The sequence below is a fragment of the Bombina bombina genome, chromosome 4 (assembly GCF_027579735.1).
Source record: "Bombina bombina isolate aBomBom1 chromosome 4, aBomBom1.pri, whole genome shotgun sequence".
NCBI classification, from domain to species: Eukaryota; Metazoa; Chordata; class Amphibia; order Anura; family Bombinatoridae; genus Bombina; species Bombina bombina.
This window is the reverse complement of record NC_069502.1, coordinates 1,227,602,048-1,227,628,293: the sequence shown is the minus strand read 5'-3', so window position 1 is coordinate 1,227,628,293 and position 26,246 is coordinate 1,227,602,048. Positions and strand designations below refer to the sequence as shown.

At 41.8% G+C, this 26,246-nt stretch overlaps 1 protein-coding gene across 3 annotated transcripts in view; it reads left to right on the top strand.

Annotated features, from left to right (window-relative positions):
- The window catches only part of ABCC10 (ATP binding cassette subfamily C member 10), a 628,132-nt gene that overhangs the window by 380,393 nt on the left and 221,493 nt on the right, over positions 1–26,246 (top strand). For all 3 annotated transcript variants that reach the window (XM_053712768.1, XM_053712767.1, XM_053712766.1), the window contains 2 exons: positions 22,482–22,825; positions 23,339–23,508. In XM_053712768.1, coding sequence (XP_053568743.1) covers positions 22,482–22,825; positions 23,339–23,508 — 514 coding nt within the window. The remainder of the gene's footprint in view (positions 1–22,481; positions 22,826–23,338; positions 23,509–26,246) is intronic.

The following is a 26,246-nucleotide window of genomic DNA, read 5'->3' as shown; positions in this document are numbered from 1 at the left end:
GGCGGCGATGTCGGGTGCGGCAGATTAGGGGTTAATAACTTTAATATAGTATTTGCGATTTTGCACAAATTTATCAACTCAACATATATCACTTAATATAGTAAAGTGATATATGTAAATTGTAAATGCAATTTCTTAAATAAATTACAGTAACTCAAATTAACGTATGACTTCAAAATACAAAAATCCTGTTCCAATCAGCCAATAGGATTGAGTGTAAACATAGAAAGCTATCTAGTTAGCAGCCAAATTGGCTGTCACTTTTACCATTAAGTGTCTATCAGAGAATATTCCCCCATATCAAAATTAAGCTATTAGGTAATAATAATAACAAAGACCGGAACCGCGTACAATTTACAGCGGATAAGAGATACACAAATAATGTTAGACAGTGCGAACGCCTGATGTGCATTTCGCTACTGCTTTTTTGAAGGCACATGCCTACACGAAGAGGCCAGACGAGACCAAGATGTTTCCTGTAAACATGTCTCTTTTATAAACGTTTGGAATTTGTTATGGTACAAAAAGTATTTAGGGTTAAACAATACTTTGCTATGCCCTATCAACGAAATGGGAGTACATACGTAATAAACATTGATAAGTATTGTTATTGTACTTAGATGGTATAGAGTATATGGGATAATACTAAGGAATTCGATTTTTCATTTGTAATTGTGTTAAATGAAGATCGATGTGTAAAACACAACGGTAAACCTGTCACATTAACACGCGTCCTGATAGGCTTACAATTTAGGGTGTGTCCACACAATAAAATCCGGATTTGGGCCAAGACCCTGTCCCTGGTTAGGGCGTCACTGAGCGAGTGACGCATCGCTATTCGTTATTTCTATTCGCTGTCTGACGAATAAGTATGCTGAGATCGGGGCGGCTGTGGTGCCTTTGAAAAAGCAGTAGCGAAGCACGCGTCAGGCGTTCGCACTGCTCCTTGTTGTGTCCAACATTATTTGTGTATCTCTTAACCGCTGTAAATTGTACGCGGTTCCGTCCTTTGTTATTATTATTACCTAATAGCTTAATTTTGATATGGGGGAATATTCTCTGATAGCCACTTAATGGTAAAAGTGACAGCCAATTTGGCTGCTAACTAGATAGCTTTCTATATTTATACTCTTTAATGTGAATTTCACTACCCTTATATCTACTCATATGTCTTATTGTAATAACTGGGCCGACATTCAATAGTATATCCATCTCTATACACACAGGGAGCAGACCCTTATATGTTTTTTAATTGTTTTTAAATGTTTGTGTATTCACCCCATTTTTTATATATATTCACTAGTAAAAGTTAAGTTTCCATCTTAATACGAGGAGAGTCCACGGCTTCATTCATTACTTGTGGGAAACACAGAACCTGGCCACCAGGAGGAACCAAAGACACCCCATCCAAAGGCTTAAATACCTCCCCCACTCCCCTCATCCCCCAGTAATTCTTTGCCTTTCGTCACAGGAGGATGGCAGAGAAGTGTCGGAAGATTTCGGAGTAGTCTCTTATGGAGGGTAGTACTCTTTGGAATGGGACTGGAGTTTTAAGTAGTCTTGTCAGCCTCTCAGTGAGAGCATTGAATGTTAGGGTCTGGAGATGCAGGGAGAGTCTTTCTGTGAAACCATCCAGACTCATATTAACAGCTCCATAAGCAATCAGCGTTGACGCATTTTACGGACTGCTTTTTTTCACTTAATTAAGTCCATGTCAGGAGCGATGCTACAACACTGTCAAACTTGAGAGGCCGTGTTCCTGTTCCATGGCGTTGATTCTGGTAAGATTGTTTCATTTTTTATTTCTGTAATGATAACGCAAGAAGACAGGGTCACAGTTTGACTCTTTTTATCTGTATAGAATCAGGGGTTAATATCTCCGGAAGGTGATTATTGAACTGGGGGGGATGTATACATGATTGTTTTATTGTGTTTTTTTGCTGCAACATGTGTGAGATGTGTCTCTGACAATGTGGAACAGTCAGTTTTCCTTCATTTGATTACTGCGCAGCCTGTTTAGTTGGCACGCTTTTTCTCGGCTGCAGGGGCGGTCCTGCATGGTACTCCATGTGACCAGGTGTGGCTTCTTTCTCTTCCTTTCCTGACCATCGGTTGCAGGAGACGAAAGGGGTTTCTCTGTGGGCCTGGGTCATAGGAGGTGGTGAGTGCCCCAGCCGTTGGGAATATAAAGGTGCCATTTATTTTTTTCCATAGTCCATATTAAATGCGCAAGCTATGGAGGACTCTGATGCGTTAGAGGGTACTCCCTCTTTACCCAAATCTAATGCCTGTGTTTATTGTGAGGAGGCTTCAGTATACCCGCCTGCTCAACTATGTTCCACATGCCTTGATAAAATAGCGATATCTATAAAGAATAAGATGTTTAGTACTACTGAGCCGTCCACCTCTGAGGGGGCTCTATCCCGCGAGGTGCGTTCCCTACAATCATCTCTGTTTACACATGCAGCTCCCCAGTGCACTACTAATCCTCCTACAGGAGGTGCCCTGTAGCCGCCTTATTTTGCTGATCAGTTGCAAACGGCAGTGTCTGCGGCCTTCAGTGCTTTACCTCGCCCTGCTAAGCGCAAGCGAAAGGTTAAACATTGCTATCCTTCCCAGGGGTCATCTACTCCGTTGGAAATCTATGAGACTAGATTCTCCGCCGATGCAGACGACTCCGATACTTCGTAGGACTCTCTCTCTGGGTCAGAATATGCGGCCTCTAAACCTCCAGCTGCGGAGGAACCAGACTTTTTATTGAAAGAGGTGTTAGCTACTCTAGAGATTCCAGAACCGAAGTTACCGGAGGAACCTTCTATTCCTAAGCTTGATAAGGTTTATGAGGACAGGGTGGTGCCACAGACTTTCCTGGTTCCTGTAAAGATGGCGAATATTATAAAGAATGAATGGGACAGACTGGGCTCCTCTTTCTACCCTTCTTCTTCCTTTAAGAAATTGTTCCTGGTTCCTGATGCTCAGCTAGAATTGTGGGGATCTGTCCCTAAGGTGGAGGGAGCTATCTCCACGCTTGCTAAGCGCACCACTATCCCACTCGAGGATAGTTCGTCGTTTAAGGAACCCATGGATAAGAAATTAGAGACCCTGTTAAGAAGATGTTTCAGCAAACGGGGTTCGTTTTTCAGCCGGCAGCGGCAAGAGCCTCTACCTATTGGTGTGACTCTCTGTCGGAAATAATCGAGGTGGAGACTCCCCTCGATGAGATACAGGAAAGAATTAAGGCCCTGAGGGTAGCTAATTTGTTTATCTGTGATGCAAATATGCTGATTATTCGCTTGAATGCCAAGACATCAGGTATTTCTGTTCTGGCCCGGAGGGCCCTTTGGTAGAAGTCGTGGTCTGCTGATATGACGTCCAAATCTAAATTGCTTTCCCTTCCATTTAAGGGAAAGGTTCTTTTCGGTCCAGGCCTGGACTCTATCATATCCACGGTCAAGGAGGGCAAGGGTGCTTTTCTACCACAGGATAAGAAAAATAATCCTAAGAATACTAATTTTCGTCCCTTTTGTTCAGACTAGTCCCAACGACAGAAGCCCCAGCAGTCCAAGGGATCTTGGAAGCCATCTCAGTCTTGGAATAAAACCAAACAGTAAGAAGCCCGCCGAGACAAAGTCGGCATGAAAGGGCGACCCCAGATCCGTCTCTGGATCTTGTAGGGGGCAGACTATAACTTTTTGTGGAGGCTTGGATGAGAGACGTGCAGGATCCTTGGGTTCTGGAGGTTATTGCCCAGGGTTACAGGATACGTTTCAAAACTCACCCTCCCAGGGGCAGATTCCTCTTGTCAAATCTATCGTCAAAGCCAGAGAAACAAAATGCTTTTCTAGAGTGCGTGAGGGATCTCTCCTCTCTAGGAGTAATTGTACCTGTACCTCTAGCAGAAAGGGGTCTAGGGTACTATTAAAACCTTTTCGTGGTACCAAAGAAGGAGAGCATGTTTTGCCCAATTCTAGACCTAAAGTGCTTAAACAAGTTTCTGTCTGTCCCATCGTTCAAGATGGAGATGATAAGGTCTATACTTCCCCTAGTTCAAGAGGGTCAGTTCATGACTATGATAGACTTGAAGGACACCTACCTTCATGTGCCAATACACAAGGATCACTTCAAGTTCCTAAGGTTCGCCTTTCTGGATCAGCACTTCCAGTTTGTAGTTCTTCCCTTTGGTCTGGCTACTGCTCTAAGAATCTTCACAAAGGTTCTGGGAGCTCTGCTCGTGGTGGGGAGATCCAGAGGTATTGCGGTAGCTCCTTATCTGGACGACATCCTGGTCCAGGCTCCGTCCTGCTGGCTGGCAGAGGACCATTCAAGAGCTCTTCTCTTTCTTCTGCGATCTCACGGATGAAAGATAAACTCAGGAAAGCGTTCTATGGTTCCCAGTACCAGAGTGGAATTCCTGGGCACGAGAATAGACTCCATATCAATGAAAATATTCTTAACACACCAGAGACGTTGCAAAATTGTCTCCAGCTGTCTTGCCCTTCAGACCTCCTCAAGGCCATCAGTGGCCCGGTGCATGGAGGTGATTGGGCTCATGGTATCCACTATAGATGTCATTCCATTCGCCAGATTCCACCTCCGGCCTTTTCAGTTGTGCATGCTGAGGCAGTGGAATGGCGATCACTCGGATCTATCCCAACTGATCTCTCTGGACAACGGGTCGAGGGAATCCCTCTCTTGGTGGCTCCGTCCAGATCAGCTGTCCCAGGGGACATCCTTCCTCAAACCATCTTGGGAGATAGTGACTATGGACGCAAGTCTCTCAGGTTGGGAAGCGGTTTGGGGAGCCAGGAAGGCACAGGGCAGGTGGAATCGGAAGGAGTCTCTTCTTCCGATCAACATCCTGGAACTTCAAGCAATCTTCAACTGTCTGGGGGCTTGGCCCCTCCTGGGTTCGTCCAAGTTCATCAGATTCCAGTCTGACAACATCACCTCAGTGGCTTACATCAACCATTAGGGGGGAACGAGAAGCTCCCTAGCTATGAGGGAAGTATGGATTCTGGAGTGGGCAGAGGCCCACGACTGCTCGCTATCAGCGATCCACATCCCGGGTGTGGACAACTGTTAAGCAGATTTTCTCAGCAGACAGTAGTTTCATCCAGGGGAATGGTCTCTTCACCCCGAAGTGTTTGCAGAGATTTGCAACAGATGGGAGACTCTAGAGATAGATCTCATGTTCGTCCAGACTCAACTTCAAGCTACCCAGATACGGGTCGCGTTCCAGTAATCGCCAGGCAGATCTGATAGATGCCTTAGCAGTGCCTTTGGGATTCAACCTGTTCTACATATTTCCACCGTTACCACTTCTTTTTTTTTTATAATAATTTTTTATTGAGGTTTGAGAAGAAAACAAAGAATATCAAATGTGATGAATTGCAACAATCATATACATATACAAAAAAAAAAACCTAGCAAACAAGCTGCTACAACGTAGCAAATCTGTTACATCACAGATATTCAAGAGAAAAAAATACAATAAGTATACCTCATGTTTTCTATTTTAGTTACATAAAGAAGAAAATTTTGAACCTTACATTTCCCAACATAGAATTATAACATAATCATTACACAAAAATGCTATAGCCTAAATAAAGGAGAGGAAGGAAGAAAAAAGACCACATAGGTTATTGCAGAATTATGCTTATTACTAAAGACTCTTAGATTACGTGAGATCTTTCTCTCACTTGACCTTCCTTCTCACCTATCTAATAACAAAACAAGGATCGATTAACAAAACAAAAAAAAGAAAAAGAAGAGGAAAAAAAAAATAAGGGAAGAATTAGAAATACATAAATCCTGGATAACTCTCTCTCGATCCCCCCCAGTCATTCTCTTTGCCGTTGCACAGGCAACATCTCCACGGAGATGGCTAAGAGTTTTTTGGTGTTTAAATGTAGTTTTTATTCTTCAATCAAGAGTTTGTTATTTTAAAATAGTGCTGGTATGTACTATTTACTCTGAAACAGAAAAGAGATGAAGATTTCTGTTTGTAAGAGGAAAATGATTTTAGCAACCGTGGACCTGATGGCGTCTCGTCAGAACTTCAAGGTTCCTTGCTACGGGTCCAGATCCAGGGATCCCAGGGCGACTCTAGTAGATGCACTGATAGCGCCTTGGACCTTCAACCTAGCTTATGTATTCCCACCGTTCCCTCTCATTCCCAGGCTGGTAGCCAGGATCAATCAGGAGAGGGCTTCGGTGATCTTGATAGCTCCTGCGTGGCCACGCAGAACTTGGTATGCAGACCTGGTGAATATGTCATCGGCTCCACCATTTGAGACAGGACCTTCTTGTTCAAGGTCCATTCGAACATCCGAATCTGGCTTCACTCCAACTGACTGCTTGGAGATTGAACGCTTGATTTTATCAAAGCGTGGGTTTTCAGATTCTGTCATTGATACTCTTGTTCAGGCTAGAAAGCCTGTAACTAGGAAAATTTACCATAAAATATGGAAAAAATATATTTGTTGGTGTGAATCTAAAGGATTCCCATGGAACAAGATAAAAATTCCTAAGATTCTATCCTTTCTACAGGAGGGTTTGGAGAAAGGATTATCTGCAGGTTTTGGAGTCTCAATTTAGTTCTTTCAGTTCTTCAAGGGGTTCCGTTTGAACCCTTACATTCCGTAGATATTAAGTTACTATCTTGGAAAGTTTTGTTTTTGGTTGCAATTTCTTCTGCTAGAAGAGTTTCAGAGTTATCTGCTCTGCAGTGTTCTCCTCCTTATCTGGTGTTCCATGCAGATAAGGTGGTTTTGCGTACTAAACCTGGTTTTCTTCCGAAAGTTGTTTCTAACAAAAACATTAACCAGGAGATAGTTGTGCCTTCTTTGTGTCCGAATCCAGTTTCAAAGAAGGAACGTTTGTTACACAATTTGGATGTAGTTCGTGCTCTAAAATTCTATTTAGAGGCTACAAAGGATTTCAGACAAACATCTTCTTTGTTTGTTGTTTATTCTGGTAAAAGGAGAGGTCAAAAAGCAACTTCTACCTCTCTCTCTTTTTGGCTTAAAAGCATCATCCGATTGGCTTATGAGACTGCCGGACGGCAGCCTCCTGAAAGAATCACAGCTCACTCCACTAGGGCTGTGGCTTCCACATGGGCCTTCAAGAACGAGGCTTCTGTTGATCAGATATGTAAGGCAGCGACTTGGTCTTCACTGCACACTTTTACCAAATTTTACAAATTTGATACTTTTGCTTCTTCTGAGGCTATTTTTGGGAGAAAGGTTTTGCAAGCCGTGGTGCCTTCCATCTAGGTGACCTGATTTGCTCCCTCCCATCATCCGTGTCCTAAAGCTTTGGTATTGGTTCTCACAAGTAAGGATGACGCCGTGGACCGGACACACCTATGTTGGAGAAAACAGAATTTATGCTTACCTGATAAATTACTTTCTCCAACGGTGTGTCCGGTCCACGGCCCGCCCTGGTTTTTTTAATCAGGTCTGATGAATTATTTTCTCTAACTACAGTCACCACGGTATCATATGGTTTCTCCTATGCATATTCCTCCTTTACGTCGGTCGAATGACTGGGGTAGGCGGAGCCTAGGAGGGATCATGTGACCAGCTTTGCTGGGCTCTTTGCCATTTCCTGTTGGGGAAGAGAATATCCCACAAGTAAGGATGACGCCGTGGACCGGACACACCGTTGGAGAAAGTAATTTATCAGGTAAGCATAAATTCTGTTTTTTAAGAATACAATGTCTAACAGTGAGAATAATAGTATTTAAACTATTTATAGTGTACACATTAAAGGTATATTGTGGAGGACATAAAAAGATGACATCTTCCGCAGATAGAGCGATTGATACTTTATATAATTTATTAAACCAGAATATAATCTTTAACCATAATTGTCTTACCCTGGGACATGTCCAAAACATATGGAGCAGGTCAGCCCTATCATGTGAACAGCGGGGGCATAAACTAATCAAAGTCGGGTAAAATCTAGAGATTTTCCAAGGAGAAAGATAAAAATTATTAATTAGTTTCATGTGAGATTCATTCCAAGATATCGGGACTTTACATTTACGTAAAGAGTCAAAACTCTGAAAAATTTAATTATGATTTACTGATGGGATTAGTGGCAACCAGGACATACAGATGTTATCCCTAAATACGAGACTCTGCTTGGTCAACATAATATCATACATCAGTGATATTGAAGAGTTTCCTGCCACAAATTTTCGTATAAAAAGTTTAATATCCGACCAATCAGAGAGCAAAGAAGTGGGCCAACTTTGAGATAAAGGAAGTGACGAATTTGAAAGTAAGCAAATAGATTAGATCTAGCTAGACCATATTTATTAAAAATCGTATCCGCCGTTAATAATTGGTCATTCTCATCCAATAACTGTTTGACATAATGTAGTCCTTTATCGGACCAATCTTTAAAAACTTTTTGATGAAGGCCAGGCAAAAAATTTGGATTATTTACAATAGGTAGCCATTCGGAAAATGAATAATCTATATTTAACATTGCGCAAAACTTTTGCCAAGCAAAAACTATGTTTCTAATAGTAATAAGACATCTAACATTCTGAGGCAGCTTCTGGACATCAATATGTAATATAGCTTTTAAAACAAATGGAGCAATCAAATAATTTTCTAGCTCTTCTGATGAGACTAGATTAGTGCCAGCAATCCAATCTATTGCCGTTTTCACCATAGCAGCTAAGTTATACAATTTAATGTTAGGAAGCGCCAATCCCGCCGACCCAGAATTTTGCATTAATCTAACCAATGCAATTCTGGGCTTTTTATTGTTCCAAATAAATTTAGAAACTAGGGAATTAAAAAGCTTTAAATCTTTATTCAATAAGAATAAAGGCAAATTCTGAAGCGGATATAACAAACGCGGAAAAATTATTGATTTTATCAAGTTAACTCTAGCTGTGATAGACAGTGGGAAGGCAGCCCAAAGATGTAGATCGGATCCAATTTTTTGAAAGAGAGGCTCAAAATTAGCTTTATACCAAAATTTAGGATTTTTATGCAAAACCAAACCTAGATATTTAATAGCGTCAACCAATTTAAATGGAATATCGAGACCTTCTAGCTGGGAAGTATTTATACACATTAGTTCGCTCTTTTCCAAGTTTATCTTATATCCTGAGAAGGAGCTGAAAACTTTTAACACATGTAGAATCATAGGAATTGATTGCTGGACATTGGTGAGAAAAATCAACACATTGTCTGCGTAGAGCAACATTTTGAGATGATATAAACCGAATGGAATACCTGTCAGAATATCTCTACATCGAATCGCGAGAGGTTCCAAAGCTATATTAAAAAGTAAAGGAGATAGGGGGCACCCTTGCCTAGTGCCTCTCTCTAATATTATTTTAGGGGATAAAGACCCATTGATAAGTAAAAAGGAAATTGGTTTATGATATAATCTAATAATAAATTGTACAAATTCCCCTTTAAAGCCAAACTTCTCCATTGCCCTAAAAAGGTACTCCCATACAATTGAATCAAAGGCTTTGATCGCATCCAGGGAGAGTATAGCAGTCCCTTGCCATAATGGCTTCTTCCTCTCCTTATCCACATTCCAGGCGTAATCTAAAAAATTGATCAGTTTGCGGGTATTCTTTACTGGATTTCTAGCTACCATAAATCCAGTCTGGTCTGGATGGATGATTTTATGTATACATGAAGATAGCCTTGAAGCAATAATGGCCATTAAGATCTTATAATCTGTGTTCAGAACCGAAATCGGCCTATATGAGGCCGGATCTTCTGGATTTTTACCTTTCTTCAAGATGAGCGAGATATTGGCCGCAGAGAAATAACTAGAAATCGCTTTATTAGACATATAATAGTAATTAAAAAGATTTTCTAAAGTGGGTAAAAGGAGCTCACCAAGACATTTATAAAACTCCGCTGGAAACCCATCTGGTCCAGGAGCCTTATTCATCTTCAAATGATCTATGGCTTTTCTAATTTCATCGATAGAAGTTGAAGCATTCATCGAAATTAAGTCCTCGCTACTTAATTGAGGCAACTTTATCATGGACCAAAAGGTATCTTGGTTAATAATATCCGTCTCTACTCCAGAGTATAATTGTTGATAATAGGCAAATAATGCCTCCATAATCCCCTTTGTCTCCGTATATCTTCCCTTTTCAGTTTGAATCGCGGGAATAACATTTTTCTTTTTTCTAACCTTAGTGAGTCTAGCTAGATATTTAGCGGAGGAGCCGTGAAATCCTTTAAATTTGAGATTTATTCTTGCTTCCTCCTCTAAAAATTTTTGTTTTAAGAACAAATCTCTTTCCTTCCTATTATCTTGATATTTTTTCCAGTTTCCCAAAGTACGCCTTAAACAATATTTTCTATATGAGTTCCTAATTTTATTCATGATTTGGATTTCCCATGCTTTACTCTTTTTCTTCGCTATACCGATATATGATTGTATTTCTCCCCGCATTACAGCTTTAAAAGCTTCCCAAAAAATTTCTGGTTTATTAACATAGCTTATATTGTCAGCATCGTATCGTTGCCAGAGGGAACTCAAAAAATTAACAAATTTGGGGTTAGTGTGCAAATATCGGGGAAAATAAAAACTAGGCGTTTGTATCCTATTCTTTAGCCCAGAGGGAAATGATAAAGAAATAATTGCATGGTCTGTGATAATAATATCTCCAATTCCTGTCCCTAATTTCTGGCTGGCTAGATTCTCTGTGATTAACAGTAGGTCAATCTCGAGAAAGTGCGGTGTGCTTTAGATTCGCAAGAAAATACCTGTTTATCTGGGTTTTTTAGACGCCATATATCCACTAGTTTTAGCTTTGCACAAAATTGTGATAAATATTTTGCATTCTTTTCGTAGGCTAATCTATTTTTATTAGAAAGTCTATCTAGTGCCGGACATAAGGTAGCATTAAAATCACCCCCTAGAATTAAGTTATCAGCACTAAAGGGGAATAATTTGATTTTTATTTTCTCCCAGAATTCTCTAGAAAACTTATTTGGGGCGTATATATTACAAATGATAAATTTACTATTCTTTATAAACACATGGATAATAATGTATCTTGCAGCCGAATCTATTTCTACCTTATCTATTTTATATTCTAACTCTTTATGGAAAAGAATAGCAACCCCACATTTTCTAGCACGACCAGTCGTAGAGACTACTTCAAGCTCATTAAGATGTGTCTCCTGAAGGAGAACAATACCTGGTTTATAGCTAGCTAGAGTTTTAATAATCAGTTTGCGTTTAATGGGGGAAGATATCCCGCCTATATTCCAAGATAAAATCTTAATTCCTTCCACCATCAGAAATCCGGCCGATTAGCCATTTTACAAAGAACATACCACTCGGAGCGGATCGCGAGCGCAGGACGGGGGAGGTAGGGGAGGGGCAGCGGCGGAGAGGGGCGAGAGAGCGAAGAAAAGAAAAAAAAATACAATATAGCAACTTCACTGTTTCCATCAACATATAATCCTTATTATTTAGAAAAAAAAGAAAAAACTCCATATAGGACATATTTCCCTTATATGGAGACTGCCACTTCTACCCTGTCTTCTATAAAAAATTTTACATCTGCCGGCTCATCAAAAGAGTATTTAGTACCTTTGTCCTCAACAATAATACGGGCTGGATATACTAGGCGAGCCTTTACCCCTTTATTTATCAGTTGAGAGCAGTATGGGGCCATTAATTTCCTTTTAGAGGAAGTCTCATACGAAAAGTCCTGGAACAACAGAATCCGATTTTTTCCAAAAATAGGAGGATCATTTTTTTTAAATAGTTTCAGAATTTCAATTTTGTCTTGAAATTTTAATGATTTAAAAATACAGATTCTGTTCCTCATGACTCCATCTGCAAGAGATTTCTTTGGGCTCAGCCTATGTGCGCGTTCTATTGCCAGGGGTAACAACTCTAAGGGCATCCCTAAAGTTTGTGGTAATGTAGTTGAGGTAAATTTTAATAGATCCTCATACTCTGGTGTTTCTGGGAGACCCACTATCCTAATTTCTTTCATGTAATTAGCAAGAGTCCATGAGCTAGTGACGTATGGGATATACATTCCTACCAGGAGGGGCAAAGTTTCCCAAACCTCAAAATGCCTATAAATACACCCCTCACCACACCCACAATTCAGTTTTACAAACTTTGCCTCCGATGGAGGTGGTGAAGTAAGTTTGTGCTAGATTCTACGTTGATATGCGCTCCGCAGCAAGTTGGAGCCCGGTTTTCCTCTCAGCGTGCAGTGAATGTCAGAGGGATGTGAGGAGAGTATTGCCTATTTGAATGCAGTGATCTCCTTCTACGGGGTCTATTTCATAGGTTCTCTGTTATCGGTCGTAGAGATTCATCTCTTACCTCCCTTTTCAGATCGACGATATACTCTTATATATACCATTACCTCTGCTGATTCTCGTTTCAGTACTGGTTTGGCTTTCTACAAACATGTAGATGAGTGTCCTGGGGTAAGTAAATCTTATTTTCTGTGACACTCTAAGCTATGGTTGGGCACTTTGTTTATAAAGTTCTAAATATATGTATTCAAACATTTATTTGCCTTGTCTCAGAATGTTCAACTTTCCTTATTTTTCAGACAGTCAGTTTCATATTTGGGATAATGCATTTGATTTAATCATTTTTTCTTACCTTCAAAAATTTGACTTTTTTCCCTGTGGGCTGTTAGGCTCGCGGGGGCTGAAAATGCTTCATTTTATTGCGTCATTCTTGGCGCGGACTTTTTTGGCGCAAAAATTCTTTTCCGTTTCCGGCGTCATACGTGTCGCCGGAAGTTGCGTCATTTTTTGACGTTATTTTGCGCCAAAAATGTCGGCGTTCCGGATGTGGCGTCATTTTTGGCGCCAAAAAGCATTTAGGCGCCAAATAATGTGGGCGTCTTATTTGGCGCTAAAAAATATGGGCGTCGCTTTTGTCTCCACATTATTTAAGTCTCATTTTTCATTGCTTCTGGTTGCTAGAAGCTTGTTCTTTGGCATTTTTTCCCATTCCTGAAACTGTCATTTAAGGAATTTGATCAATTTTGCTTTATATGTTGTTGTTTTTTCTCTTACATATTGCAAGATGTCTCACGTTGCATCTGAGTCAGAAGATACTACAGGAAAATCGCTGTCTAGTGCTGGATCTACCAAAGCTAAGTGTATCTGCTGTAAACTTTTGGTAGCTATTCCTCCAGCTGTTGTTTGTATTGATTGTCATGACAAACTTGTTAAAGCAGATATTTCCTTTAGTAAAGTACCATTGCCTGTTGCAGTTCCTTCAACATCTAAGGTGCAGAATGTTCCTGATAACATAAGAGATTTTGTTTCTGAATCCATAAAGAAGGCTATGTCTGTTATTTCTCCTTCTAGTAAACGTAAAAAATCTTTTAAAACTTCTCTCCCTACAGATGAATTTTTAAATGAACATCATCATTCTGATTCTGATGACTCTTCTGGTTCAGAGGATTCTGTCTCAGAGGTTGATGCTGATAAATCTTCATATTTATTTAAAATGGAATTTATTCGTTCTTTACTTAAAGAAGTTCTAATTGCTTTAGAAATAGAGGATTCTGGTCCTCTTGATACTAATTCTAAACGTTTGGATAAGGTATTTAAATCTCCTGTGGTTATTCCAGAAGTTTTTCCTGTTCCTAATGCTATTTCTGCAGTAATTTCCAAAGAATGGGATAAATTGGGTAATTCATTTACTCCTTCTAAACGTTTTAAGCAATTATATCCTGTGCCGTCTGACAGATTAGAATTTTGGGACAAAATCCCTAAAGTTGATGGGGCTATTTCTACCCTTGCTAAACGTACTACTATTCCTACGTCAGATGGTACTTCGTTTAAGGATCCTTTAGATAGGAAAATTGAATCCTTTCTAAGAAGAGCTTATCTGTGTTCAGGTAATCTTCTTAGACCTGCTATATCTTTGGCTGATGTTGCTGCAGCTTCAACTTTTTGATTGGAAACCTTAGCGCAACAAGTAACACATCATGATTCTCATGATATTATTATTCTTCTTCAGCATGCTAATAATTTTATCTGTGATGCCATCTTTGATATTATCAGAGTTGATGTCAGGTTTATGTCTCTAGCTATTTTAGCTAGAAGAGCTTTATGGCTTAAGACTTGGAATGCTGATATGGCTTCTAAATCAACTCTACTTTCCATTTCTTTCCAGGGTAACAAATTATTTGGTTCTCAGTTGGATTCTATTATTTCAACTGTTACTGGTGGGAAAGGAACATTTTTACCACAGGATAAAAAATCTAAGGGTAAAAACAGAGCTAATAATCGTTTTCGTTCCTTTCGTTTCAACAAAGAACAAAAACCTGATCCTTCATCCTCAGGAGCAGTTTCAGTTTGGAAACCATCTCCAATCTGGAATAAATCCAAGCCAGCCAGAAAGGCAAAGCCTGCTTCTAAGTCCACATGAAGGTGCGGCCCTCATTCCAGCTCAGCTGGTAGGGGGCAGGTTACGTTTTTTCAAAGAAATTTGGATCAATTCTGTTCACAATCTTTGGATTCAGAACATTGTTTCAGAAGGGTACAGAATTGGTTTCAAGATGAGACCTCCTGCAAAGAGATTTTTTCTTTCCCGTGTCCCAGTAAATCCAGTAAAAGCTCAAGCATTTCTGAATTGTGTTTCAGATCTAGAGTTGACTGGAGTAATTATGCCAGTTCCAGTTCAGGAACAGGGGATGGGGTTTTATTCAAATCTCTTCATTGTACCAAAGAAGGAGAATTCCTTCAGACCAGTTCTGGATCTAAAAATATTGAATCGTTATGTAAGGATACCAACGTTCAAGATGGCAACTGTAAGGACTATCTTGCCTTTTGTTCAGCAAGGGAATTATATGTCCACAATAGATTTACAGGATGCATATCTGCATATTCCGATTCATCCGGATCATTATCGGTTCCTGAGATTCTCTTTTCTGGACAAGCATTACCAGTTTGTGGCTCTGCCGTTTGGCCTTGCTACAGCTCCAAGAATTTTTACAAAGGTTCTCGGTGCCCTTCTGTCTGTAATCAGAGAACAGGGTATTGTGGTATTTCCTTATTTGGACGATATCTTGGTACTTGCTCAGTCTTTACATTTAGCAGAATTTCATACGAATCGACTTGTGTTGTTTCTTCAAGATCATGGTTGGAGGATCAATTTACCAAAAAGTTCATTGATTCCTCAGACAAGGGTAACCTTTCTGGGTTTTCAAATAGATTCAGTGTCCATGACTCTGTCTTTAACAGACAAGAGGCGTCTAAAACTGATGGCAGCTTGTCGAAACCTTCAGTCACAATCATTCCCTTCGGTAGCCTTATGCATGGAAATTCTAGGTCTTATGACTGCTGCATCGGACGCGATCCCCTTTGCTCGTTTTCACATGCGACCTCTTCAGCTTTGTATGCTGAATCAATGGTGCAAGGATTACACAAAGATATCTCAATTAATATCTTTAAAACCGATTGTTCGACACTCTCTAACGTGGTGGACAGATCACCATCGTTTAATTCAGGGGGCTTCTTTTGTGCTTCCGACCTGGACTGTAATTTCAACAGATGCAAGTCTCACAGGTTGGGGAGCTGTGTGGGGATCTCTGACGGCACAAGGAGTTTGGGAATCTCAGGAGGTGAGATTACCGATCAATATTTTGGAACTCCGTGCAATTTTCAGAGCTCTTCAGTTTTGGCCTCTTCTGAAGAGAGAATCGTTCATTTGTTTTCAGACAGACAATGTCACAACTGTGGCATACATCAATCATCAAGGAGGAACTCACAGTCCTCTGGCTATGAAAGAAGTATCTCGAATTTTGGTTTGGGCGGAATCCAGCTCCTGTCTAATCTCTGCGGTTCATATCCCAGGTGTAGACAATTGGGAAGCGGATTATCTCAGTCGCCAAACGTTGCATCCAGGCGAATGGTCTCTTCACCCAGAGGTGTTTCTTCAGATCGTTCAAATGTGGGAACTTCCAGAAATAGATTTGATGGCGTCCCATCTAAACAAGAAACTTCCCAGGTATCTGTCCAGATCCCGGGATCCTCAGGCGGAGGCAGTGGATGCATTATCACTTCCTTGGAAGTATCATCCTGCCTATATCTTTCCGCCTCTAGTTCTTCTTCCAAGAGTTATCTCCAAGATTCTGAAGGAATGCTCGTTTGTTCTGCTGGTAGCTCCGGCATGGCCTCACAGGTTTTGGTATGCGGATCTTGTCCGGATGGCCTCTTGCCAACCGTGGACTCTTCCGTTAAGACCAGACCTTCTGTCACAAGGTCCTTTTTTCCATCAGGATCTGAAATCCTTAAATTTAAAGGTATGGAGATTGGACGCTTGATTCTTCGTCAAAGAGGTTTCTCTGACGCTGTGATTAATACTATGTTACAGGCTCGTAAATCTGTATCTAGAGAGATATATTATAGAGTCTGGAAGACTTATATTTCTTGGTGTATTTCTCATCATTTTTCTTGGCATTCTTTTAGAATTCCAAGAATTTTACAGTTTCTTCAGGATGGTTTAGATAAAGGTTTGTCCGCAAGTTCCTTGAAAGGACAAATCTCTGCTCTTTCTGTTCTTTTTCACAGAAAGATTGCTATTCTTCCTGATATTCATTGTTTTGTACAAGCTTTGGTTCGTATAAAACCTGTCATTAAGTCAATTTCTCCTCCTTGGAGTTTGAATTTGGTTCTGGGGGCTCTTCAAGCTCCTCCGTTTGAACCTATGCATTCATTGGACATTAAATTACTTTCTTGGAAAGTTTTGTTCCTTTTGGCCATCTCTTCTGCCAGAAGAGTTTCTGAATTATCTGCTCTTTCTTGTGAGTCTCCTTTTCTGATTTTTCATCAGGATAAGGCGGTGTTGCGAACTTCTTTTGAATTTTTACCTAAAGTTGTGAATTCCAACAACATTAGTAGAGAAATTGTGGTTCCTTCATTATGTCCTAATCCTAAGAATTCTAAGGAGAAATCGTTGCATTCTTTGGATGTTGTTAGAGCTTTGAAATATTATGTTGAAGCTACTAAATCTTTCAGAAAGACTTCTAGTCTATTTGTTATCTTTTCCGGTTCTAGACAAGGCCAGAAAGCTTCTGCCATTTCTTTGGCATCTTGGTTGAAATCTTTAATTCATCTTGCCTATGTTGAGTCGGGTAAAACTCCGCCTCAGAGAATTACAGCTCATTCTACTAGGTCAGTTTCTACTTCCTGGGCATTTAGGAATGAAGCTTCGGTTGATCAGATTTGCAAAGCAGCAACTTGGTCCTCTTTGCATACTTTTACTAAATTCTACCATTTTGATGTATTTTCTTCTTCTGAAGCAGTTTTTGGTAGAAAAGTACTTCAGGCAGCGGTTTCAGTTTGAATCTTCTGCTTATGTTTTTCGTTAAACTTTATTTTTGGGTGTGGATTATTTTCAGCAGGAATTGGCTGTCTTTATTTTATCCCTCCCTCTCTAGTGACTCTTGTGTGGAAAGATCCACATCTTGGGTAATCATTATCCCATACGTCACTAGCTCATGGACTCTTGCTAATTACATGAAAGAAAACATAATTTATGTAAGAACTTACCTGATAAATTCATTTCTTTCATATTAGCAAGAGTCCATGAGGCCCGCCCTTTTTTTGTGGTGGTTATGATTTTGTATAAAGCACAATTATTCCAATTCCTTATTTTATATGCTTTCGCACTTTTTTATCACCCCACTTCTTGGCTATTCGTTAAACTGAATTGTGGGTGTGGTGAGGGGTGTATTTATAGGCATTTTGAGGTTTGGGAAACTTTGCCCCTCCTGGTAGGAATGTATATCCCATACGTCACTAGCTCATGGACTCTTGCTAATATGAAAGAAATGAATTTATCAGGTAAGTTCTTACATAAATTATGTTATTGTTACGCCTGGAACGATCCTCGAGATCCTCCAGGCGTAACTGCATATTTTTGATTTTGGCATCCTGTTTCTGAATTAAGTCTTCATGAATATGAGATATATCCTCTACCTCAGAAATCCTAGTCTCGGCCTCAGTTAATCTGTTCGAAAATTGCCTGACTTCAGAGGATAATGTACCTAACTCAGCAGAGATAGACCCTAATTCTTTTTTAATTACTTCAAATTGTGGAGAGAACACCTCTGTGAGCTGTGAAATTAGTGTTTGAGAATCAAAAGCCATTTTATTGGTTTCTATTAAGCTATCCAAACTGGTGTCTATCACTTTGCTTTTTTTATCTTTTATTTTTACAGGCATTTTGGGTGAACTCAATTTCACCTGAGTGATAAATCTATCCATAAAGGATAGAGGAAAAAAAAGAAACAAATCAAGTGCGCCATGACGTAGAAACCCACAAACTTAGCAAATACAAACAAAAAATAATGAAAAATTAAACTAAGAAAAAATGTGACAATACCCCCCACCCACCCTATACCCCTTATATTATAATTCCACAAATTTAGTGTGAACCAACAATAATAGTGTTACTTACAATATTATTAATAGTGCCTATTGTGCATATGAGCCTGTAAATCTCTATAAACTTAACCAGTTAGTTTAGCTGATCTTATATTTCTAAAGGCGTATCTCCCTCTAGGTAGCCTAACAGGGCACTCAAATTCTGTGTATCACAGTTTGAACTCTGCTTCATAAGAGCCTATACGTCACTTTAATACAAACTTGCACACCCTGTTTTAATTGCCTGAAACATTTTTGTTAATTCTCTATCAAGAGAGTGAAAAGAACAACATGTTGGCAATTAAAAATTATACAGGCACCTATAATTACCCTTGCAACATCTTGCTATTTAAATGTAAGCCATCAGATCCACTGTACCAGTTTTGGTGTCTCTCTTCAAATAGTAGAATTTAACAGAAATCTATTTTGACTTAATCAAAACAAAATTAAACAATCTCACATTTCCATTTTACACAGCATGTACATGTTAAAATATTATCTTTTATCTTTATCCAATTATAGTATCTGTCAGAAATCCTAAATTAATGTTTTGTCCTCTGCTTCTGTGCAGCCAAAAATTAAAAATAAAGTTCTGGGATATGCTCTTAGCTAAAGAGTCTTTCAAATGAGTATATATCTGATAATACAAAATGTTCAAGAGTGGTAGCCACAATAGTGTGACCGGACGGATTAGCTCCAGAAATGCCCCCTTTCTTCTTATTTTTTAACAGCCGATAGAGGAAAAAAGAAAGAAAATCACTGGATCTGTAATATAGGAAGGCACGGCCGCCTCTTCTCCACCCAGTGACTACAACAAGCTGTCAGGCTGCTCAGTCCCCTTTAGCGCAAACAAACACAGGGAGGATAAACTTACATAGCTCGCTCAGTTCTCCTCTATCTGTATCAGCTCCGATCTGCAGGGCCGCTCCTCTGTCTGACTCTGCTCAATGAATACTCCGTGCAGACTTGGAGTGTGACGTTGCGTTCTTCACACACCTCCAGATCTTATTGGTAGGTTGGGGAGGCTCGATCAGAGGGGTACTCCTAGATTGGTTCACTCTCTTCTTCTGCTGTTTTCACCATTTTAACAGCTCTCGAGTGAGGAGACCGGAGGTAGCCCGGAGAAATCCTTTGTACTAGCCGAGCCCTAGGAGGTGTAACTACCCCACAACGGGCTCAGCTTTCCTTCCTTAATCTTGACACGGCCCTTGTCACCGTTCAACTCCAGGCACCTTGTAAAGCCTCTGTACCACTGCTGTGAATCCCCACTCTGGTGAATGCCGCCACTGCCAGCAGGATTCTTAGCTTCTATTTGATAGGGAGGGAGGCAGACTCAACGTAACAGTTTTACCAACGTTATTAGGGCTTTTTCCCTTCTTCCAAATTTTCTATCAATATGTGAAGTTGCGGCTCGGACTAGGAGCCGTTAGTAAAGTCTTATTAGGGTTTCCTGCCAGGACCAAGGTCTATTTGTCCAGCTCCCTAGGGTGCTATCATACACCAGCAACGGGAGAGATGGCCACAGGAGAGCGATGTACGCCGTTGCTCACACTCCATGCACCACGCTAGTCTCAGCGTGCGCTCCAGAGCAGCTCCTCCCACCGGAAACCCAAATCCCACCGTTACCACTTCTACCTCGAGTAGTGGCACGCATCAAACAGGAGCAAGCGTCAACTATTCTGATTGCTCCGTCGTGGCCGTGGAGGACGTGGTTTGCGGATCTAGTGGGGATGTCTTCGTCTCCTCCATAGAGGTTGCCCTGTCGCAAGGATCTGCAGGTACAGGGCCCCTTTGTGCATCAGAATCTAGATTCTCTGAGGCTGACTGCGTGGAGATTGAACGCTTAGTCTTAGCCAGGAGAGGAATTTCTGAGAGTGTGATCGATACTCTCATTCAAGCCAGAAAGCTGGTCACCCGTCACATCTATCATAAGGTGTGGAGGACCTACTTACTCTGGTGTGAAACTCAGGGATTTTCCTGGCATAAGGTCAGGGTATCCATGATTCTTTCCTTCCTCCAGGACAGTTTGGAGAAGGGACTTGCCGCCAGTTCCTTAAGGGGACAGATTTCGGCCCTATCTGTGTTAGACAAGAAGCTCGCTGAGCTTCCTGATATACAGTCTTTTGTTCAGGCTCTGTCCAGGATCAGACCTGTATTTAGACATTCTGCTCCTCCTTGGAGTTTGAATCTGGTTCTGAGGGTTTTGCAGGGGGCTCCGTTTGAGCCTATGCATTCTCTTGACATTAAGACTCTGTCTTGGAAGGTTCTGTTTCTTCTGGCTATTGCTTCGGCACGCAGAGTCTCTGAATTAGCGGCCTTGCCTGGTTTTCCATGCCAATAAGGCTCTTTTCACTGGATTGGGATTTCTCCCTAAGGTTGTGTCTGAACGCAATATTAATCAGGAAATTGTAGTTCCTTCCTTGTGTCCTAAACCTTCTTCTTCGAAGAAACGGTTACTTCATAATTTGGATGTGGTTCGGGCTTTGAAATTCTATCTTCAGGCTAGGAAGGATTTCAGAGAAACTTCAGCTTTGTTTGTTGTCTATTCGGGGAAGCGCAAGGCGCAGAAGGCTAATTCCACTTCCCTATCTTTTTGGCTGAGGAGCATGATTCGCTTGTCTTATGAGACAGCAGGACATAAGCTTCCTCAGAGGATTACGACTTGCTCAACTAGAGCAGTGGCTTCTTCTTGGGCCTTCAAGAATGAGGCCTCTATGGAGCAGATTTGTAGGGCGGCTACCTGGTCCTCCTTACATACCTTTTCAAAGTTTTACAAATTGGATGTTTTTGCTTCAGCTGAAGCAGCTTTTAGGAGAAAGGTTTTGCAGGCTGTGGTGCCCTCAGAATAGGGTCCACCTCTTTTTTACCCTCGTTTTTATTCAGTGTCATCTAGAGCTTGGGTATTTGTTTCCCACAAGTAATGAATGAAGCCGTGAGCTCTCCTCGTATTAAGATGGAAAACATACATTTTACTTACCTGATAATTTGATTTCCATCGTTACGAGGAGAGTCCACGGCTCCCGCCCTGGTTCTCTGTTAGGCGGACCTAAATTTCTTTTGTTTTTGTTCTGGCACCTTTAATACCCTTATATTTCTCCTACTGTTCCTTGTTCCCTCGGCACAATGACTGGGGGATGAGGGAGTGAGGGAGGTATTTAAGCCTTTGGCTGGGGTGTCAGGTTATGTGTTTCCCACAAGTAATGGATGAAGCCTTAGACTCTCCTCGTAACGATGGAAATGAAATTATCAGGTAAGCATAATTTATGTTTTTAATTTATTGATCCGGTTAACCCCTTTCTCTCTTTATTATGATACTTCTTATCACCCCACCATAGTGTTTAAAGTGAGAAATAATAGTTCTTCTCTCCTCTCTCTACTCATTTCTACTTTTCTCGTTTGATTATTTGCAATCATAGGCGGGATTAGGGTGTATGTTTTCTACCCCCATTTCCCTGATTTAATTATCAGGGAACCCCCTTTTTGCTGTATTTTACAATGTCAAAACATTTGTACCCAGGGTTAATATTTTAATATAAATTATTTATCTATACAACACATATATATATGTCACTCAGCAATACCCTGACAAACCAATATATTTTAAACGCCCGAATATTTACACGTTGCGCCCCATACTTTCTGTGTGAAGCTCCCAGTAGTGCATTGCTGCTCCGGAGCATACCTAGGTATGCTTTTCAACAAAGGATGCCAGGAGATTGAAGCAAATTAAATAATAGCAGTAAAATGGAAAGTTACCCAGGCAGGCTGTAGATTGGGGTGGTGATTCCGAGGCAAGTCTACCCCAGACAGGCCACGTATGGGCTTGGGCTTTACTTATGTGGTTGCTCCAGACCAAAGCTGTTAAAAAGAGCCACGCTCCCTGTTTTAGTCAACAGAAGCAAGGAGGAATGAGGAAGTAACTTTAAGCACTTTCCCCTGTGTAAGGAACTGATAAATACTGTGGTCAATATTTCCCCTTGTAGTACTTAATGTGTATTTTCCCTCTAATACAACCCCCGTATCTGCATCTCTCAGTTGTCCTCTTCCTTTCAGGCAACAGTGACATTCTTTGACACAACACCGATTGGAAGAATCATTAACCGCTTCTCTTCTGACCTGTATTGTGTGGATGATACTCTTCCATTCATTCTCAACATCTTCCTGGCTAATGTGTTTGGCTTGCTTGGGATGCTGGTGATGATCAGCTTTGGTCTGCCCTGGATTCTACTTGTGCTGGTGCCACTGGGGCTGCTGTATTACCACATCCAGCGTTTTTACAGACACACATCCCGCGAGCTAAAGCGGTTGCACAGTATCACCCTGTCGCCCATCTACAACCACTTCTCTGAGACTATGACTGGTCTTAGCACCATCCGAGCCATGCGCCACATTGACAGGTGACCATCCCTTTAGCTCAACTTATATCTGCCAGAATTCCCACCCTCATCCACAAACCATCTCTGTACACACACATAGCTTCAACCCTATCCTTAGGAACGCCATTCATCTCCCCCTTCTCAGGACTGTAGCACTTTATTCCTCAGAGAAATTATACCACCAGAAAATCATCATAGCTACCAACCCTCCTGTTTTTACTGAAGGAGGCCAACCTTCCCATAAGCATCTGTTTTTTAATTGGCACAATTTTTACTAACTTAGCTTTTGGCTTGCAGTCCTTCTGCATATCCCAGGCATACAACTACACTGCCTACATGTACCTGACTCCAAAAATAAAGCAGTAACCTTGTTGTTGGTGGCACTGCCACTTTATATTAACCACTTATACATAACTACCAAATCCAAACAGTCTATGAACCTTCTCACTTACCCCAAATACACAACCCTTCCACCTCTCCCACTGTCCGCTGTGTTTGTTCAGGATCTTCACTCTGTGTCACCCTCTCTTTCAGGTTTGAGCTGGAGTGCGAGTCTCGGTTAGAGCTGAACCAGCGATGTCTGTTTGTCAGTAACACAGCCGCCCAGTGGCTGGACATTCGTCTTCAGATGATTGGGGTGATTGTGGTCACAGCCATTGCTGTTATTGCTATAATACAGCACCAGCGGGCAGCTGGGAATCCAGGTGAGAGCTAGTGCCATCCTCACCTGGTCATGACTCTGGCCATAGCCTAAATGACATTTCTAATTCATACTAATTCTAAAGTCGTAGAGGTTAAAGTATTAGTTATAAACCAGTTTGCTGCAATTAAATACAAAGTCACACGGTTTATAGTATACAATGGTAAATCCTTTTATTCTGTTCTGCAGCCATTGTGCTGATCACTGAAAAAGCAGCTTATGTAGTAATGTAATGTTGCCTATGAATGTGTGCTCAAGAGGTTTTATTTTATGTCTGTCTTGTGTGGCCATAATAGTCTCACAGAACTCCTTTGTTTTATACCCTGTGCTATTTAATCACACAACGTGCTGATAACCTACTGCCTAAGTGAGTAATGTGACCTACTGCCTCAGTGAGTAATGGGACCTACTGCCTCAGTGAGTAATGGGACCTACTGCCTCAGTGAGTAATGGGACCTACTGCCTCAGTGAGTAATGGGACCTACTGCCTCAGTGAGTAATGGGACCTACTGCCTCAGTGAGTAATGGGACCTACTGCCTCAGTGAGTAATGGGACCTACTGCCTCAGTGAGTAATGGGACCTACTGCCTCAGTGAGTAATGGGACCTACTGCCTCAGTGAGTAATGTGACCTACTGCCTCAGTGAGTAATGGGACCTACTGCCTCAGTGAGTAATGGGACCTACTGCCTCAGTGAGTAATGTGACCTACTGCCTCAGTGAGTAATGGGACCTACTGCCTCAGTGAGTAATGTGACCTACTGCCTCAGTGAGTAATGGGACCTACTGCCTCAGTGAGTAATGCGACCTACTGCCTCAGTGAGTCATGTGACCTACTGCCTCCGTGAGTCATGTGACCTACTGCCTCAGTGAGTCATGTGACCTACTGCCTCAGTGAGTCATGTGACCTACTGCCTCAGTGAGTCATGTGACCTACTGCCTCAGTGTGTCATGTGACCTACTGCCTCAGTGAGTCATGTGACCTACTGCCTCAGTGAGTAATGTGACCTACTGCCTCAGTGAGTAACGTGACCTACTGCCTCAGTGAGTAATGGGACCTACTGCCTCAGTGAGTAACGGGACCTACTGCCTCAGTGAGTAACGGGACCTACTGCCTCAGTGAGTAACGGGACCTACTGCCTCAGTGAGTAACGGGACCTACTGCCTCAGTGAGTAATGTGACCTACTGCCTCAGTGAGTAATGTGACCTACTGCCTCAGTGAGTAATGGGACCTACTGCCTCAGTGAGTAATGGGACCTATTGCCTCAGTGAGTAATGTGACCTACTGCCTCAGTGAGTAATGTGACCTACTGCCTCAGTGAGTAATGGGACCTACTGCCTCAGTGATTAATGTGCCCTACTGCCTCAGTGATTAATGTGCCCTACTGCCTCAGTGAGTAATGTGCCCTACTGCCTCAGTGAGTAATGTGACCTACTGCCTCAGTGAGTAATGTGACCTACTGCCTCAGTGAGTAATGTGACCTACTGCCTCAGTGAGTAATGGGACCTACTGCCTAAGTGAGTCATTGGACCTACTGCCTCAGTGAGTAATGGGACCTTCTGCCTCAGTGAGTCATGGGACCTACTGCCTCAGTGAGTCATGGGACCTACTGCCTCAGTGAGTAATGGGACCTTCTGCCTCAGTGAATCATGGGACCTACTGCCTCAGTGAGTCACGGGACCTTCTGCCTCAGTGAGTCACGGGACCTACTGCCTCAGTGAGTAATGGGACCTACTGCCTCAGTGAGTAATGGGACCTACTGCCTCAGTGAGTAATGGGACCTACTGCCTCAGTGAGTAATGGGACCTTCTGCCTCAGTGAGTAATGGGACCTACTGCCTCAGTGAGTAATGTGACCTACTGCCTCAGTGAGTAATGTGACCTACTGCCTCAGTGAGTCATGTGACCTACTGCCTCAGTAAGTAATGGGACCTACTGCCTCAGTGAGTAATGTGACCTACTGCCTCAGTGATTAATGTGACCTACTGCCTCAGTGAGTAATGGAACCTGCTGCCTCAGTGAGTAATGGGACCTACTGCCTCAGTGAGTAACGGGACCTACTGCCTCAGTGAGTAATGTGCCCTACTGCCTCAGTGAGTAATGTGACCTACTGCCTCAGTGAGTAATGTGACCTACTGCCTAAGTGAGTCATTGGACCTACTGCCTCAGTGAGTAATGGGACCTTCTGCCTCAGTGAGTCATGGGACCTACTGCCTCAGTGAGTCATGGGACCTACTGCCTCAGTGAGTAATGGGACCTTCTGCCTCAGTGAATCATGGGACCTACTGCCTCAGTGAGTCACGGGACCTTCTGCCTCAGTGAGTCACGGGACCTACTGCCTCAGTGAGTAATGGGACCTACTGCCTCAGTGAGTAATGGGACCTACTGCCTCAGTGAGTAATGGGACCTACTGCCTCAGTGAGTAATGGGACCTTCTGCCTCAGTGAGTAATGGGAACTACTGCCTCAGTGAGTAATGGGACCTACTGCCTCAGTGAGTAATGTGACCTACTGCCTCAGTAAGTAATGGGACCTACTGCCTCAGTGAGTAATGTGACCTACTGTCTCAGTGATTAATGTGACCTACTGCCTCAGTGATTAATGGAACCTGCTGCCTCAGTGAGTAATGGGACCCGCTGCCTCAGTGAGTAATGGGACCCTCCGCCTCTGTGAGTAATGGGACCCGCTGCCTCTGTGAGTAATGGGACCCACTGCCTCTGTGAGTAATGGGACCCGCTGCCTCA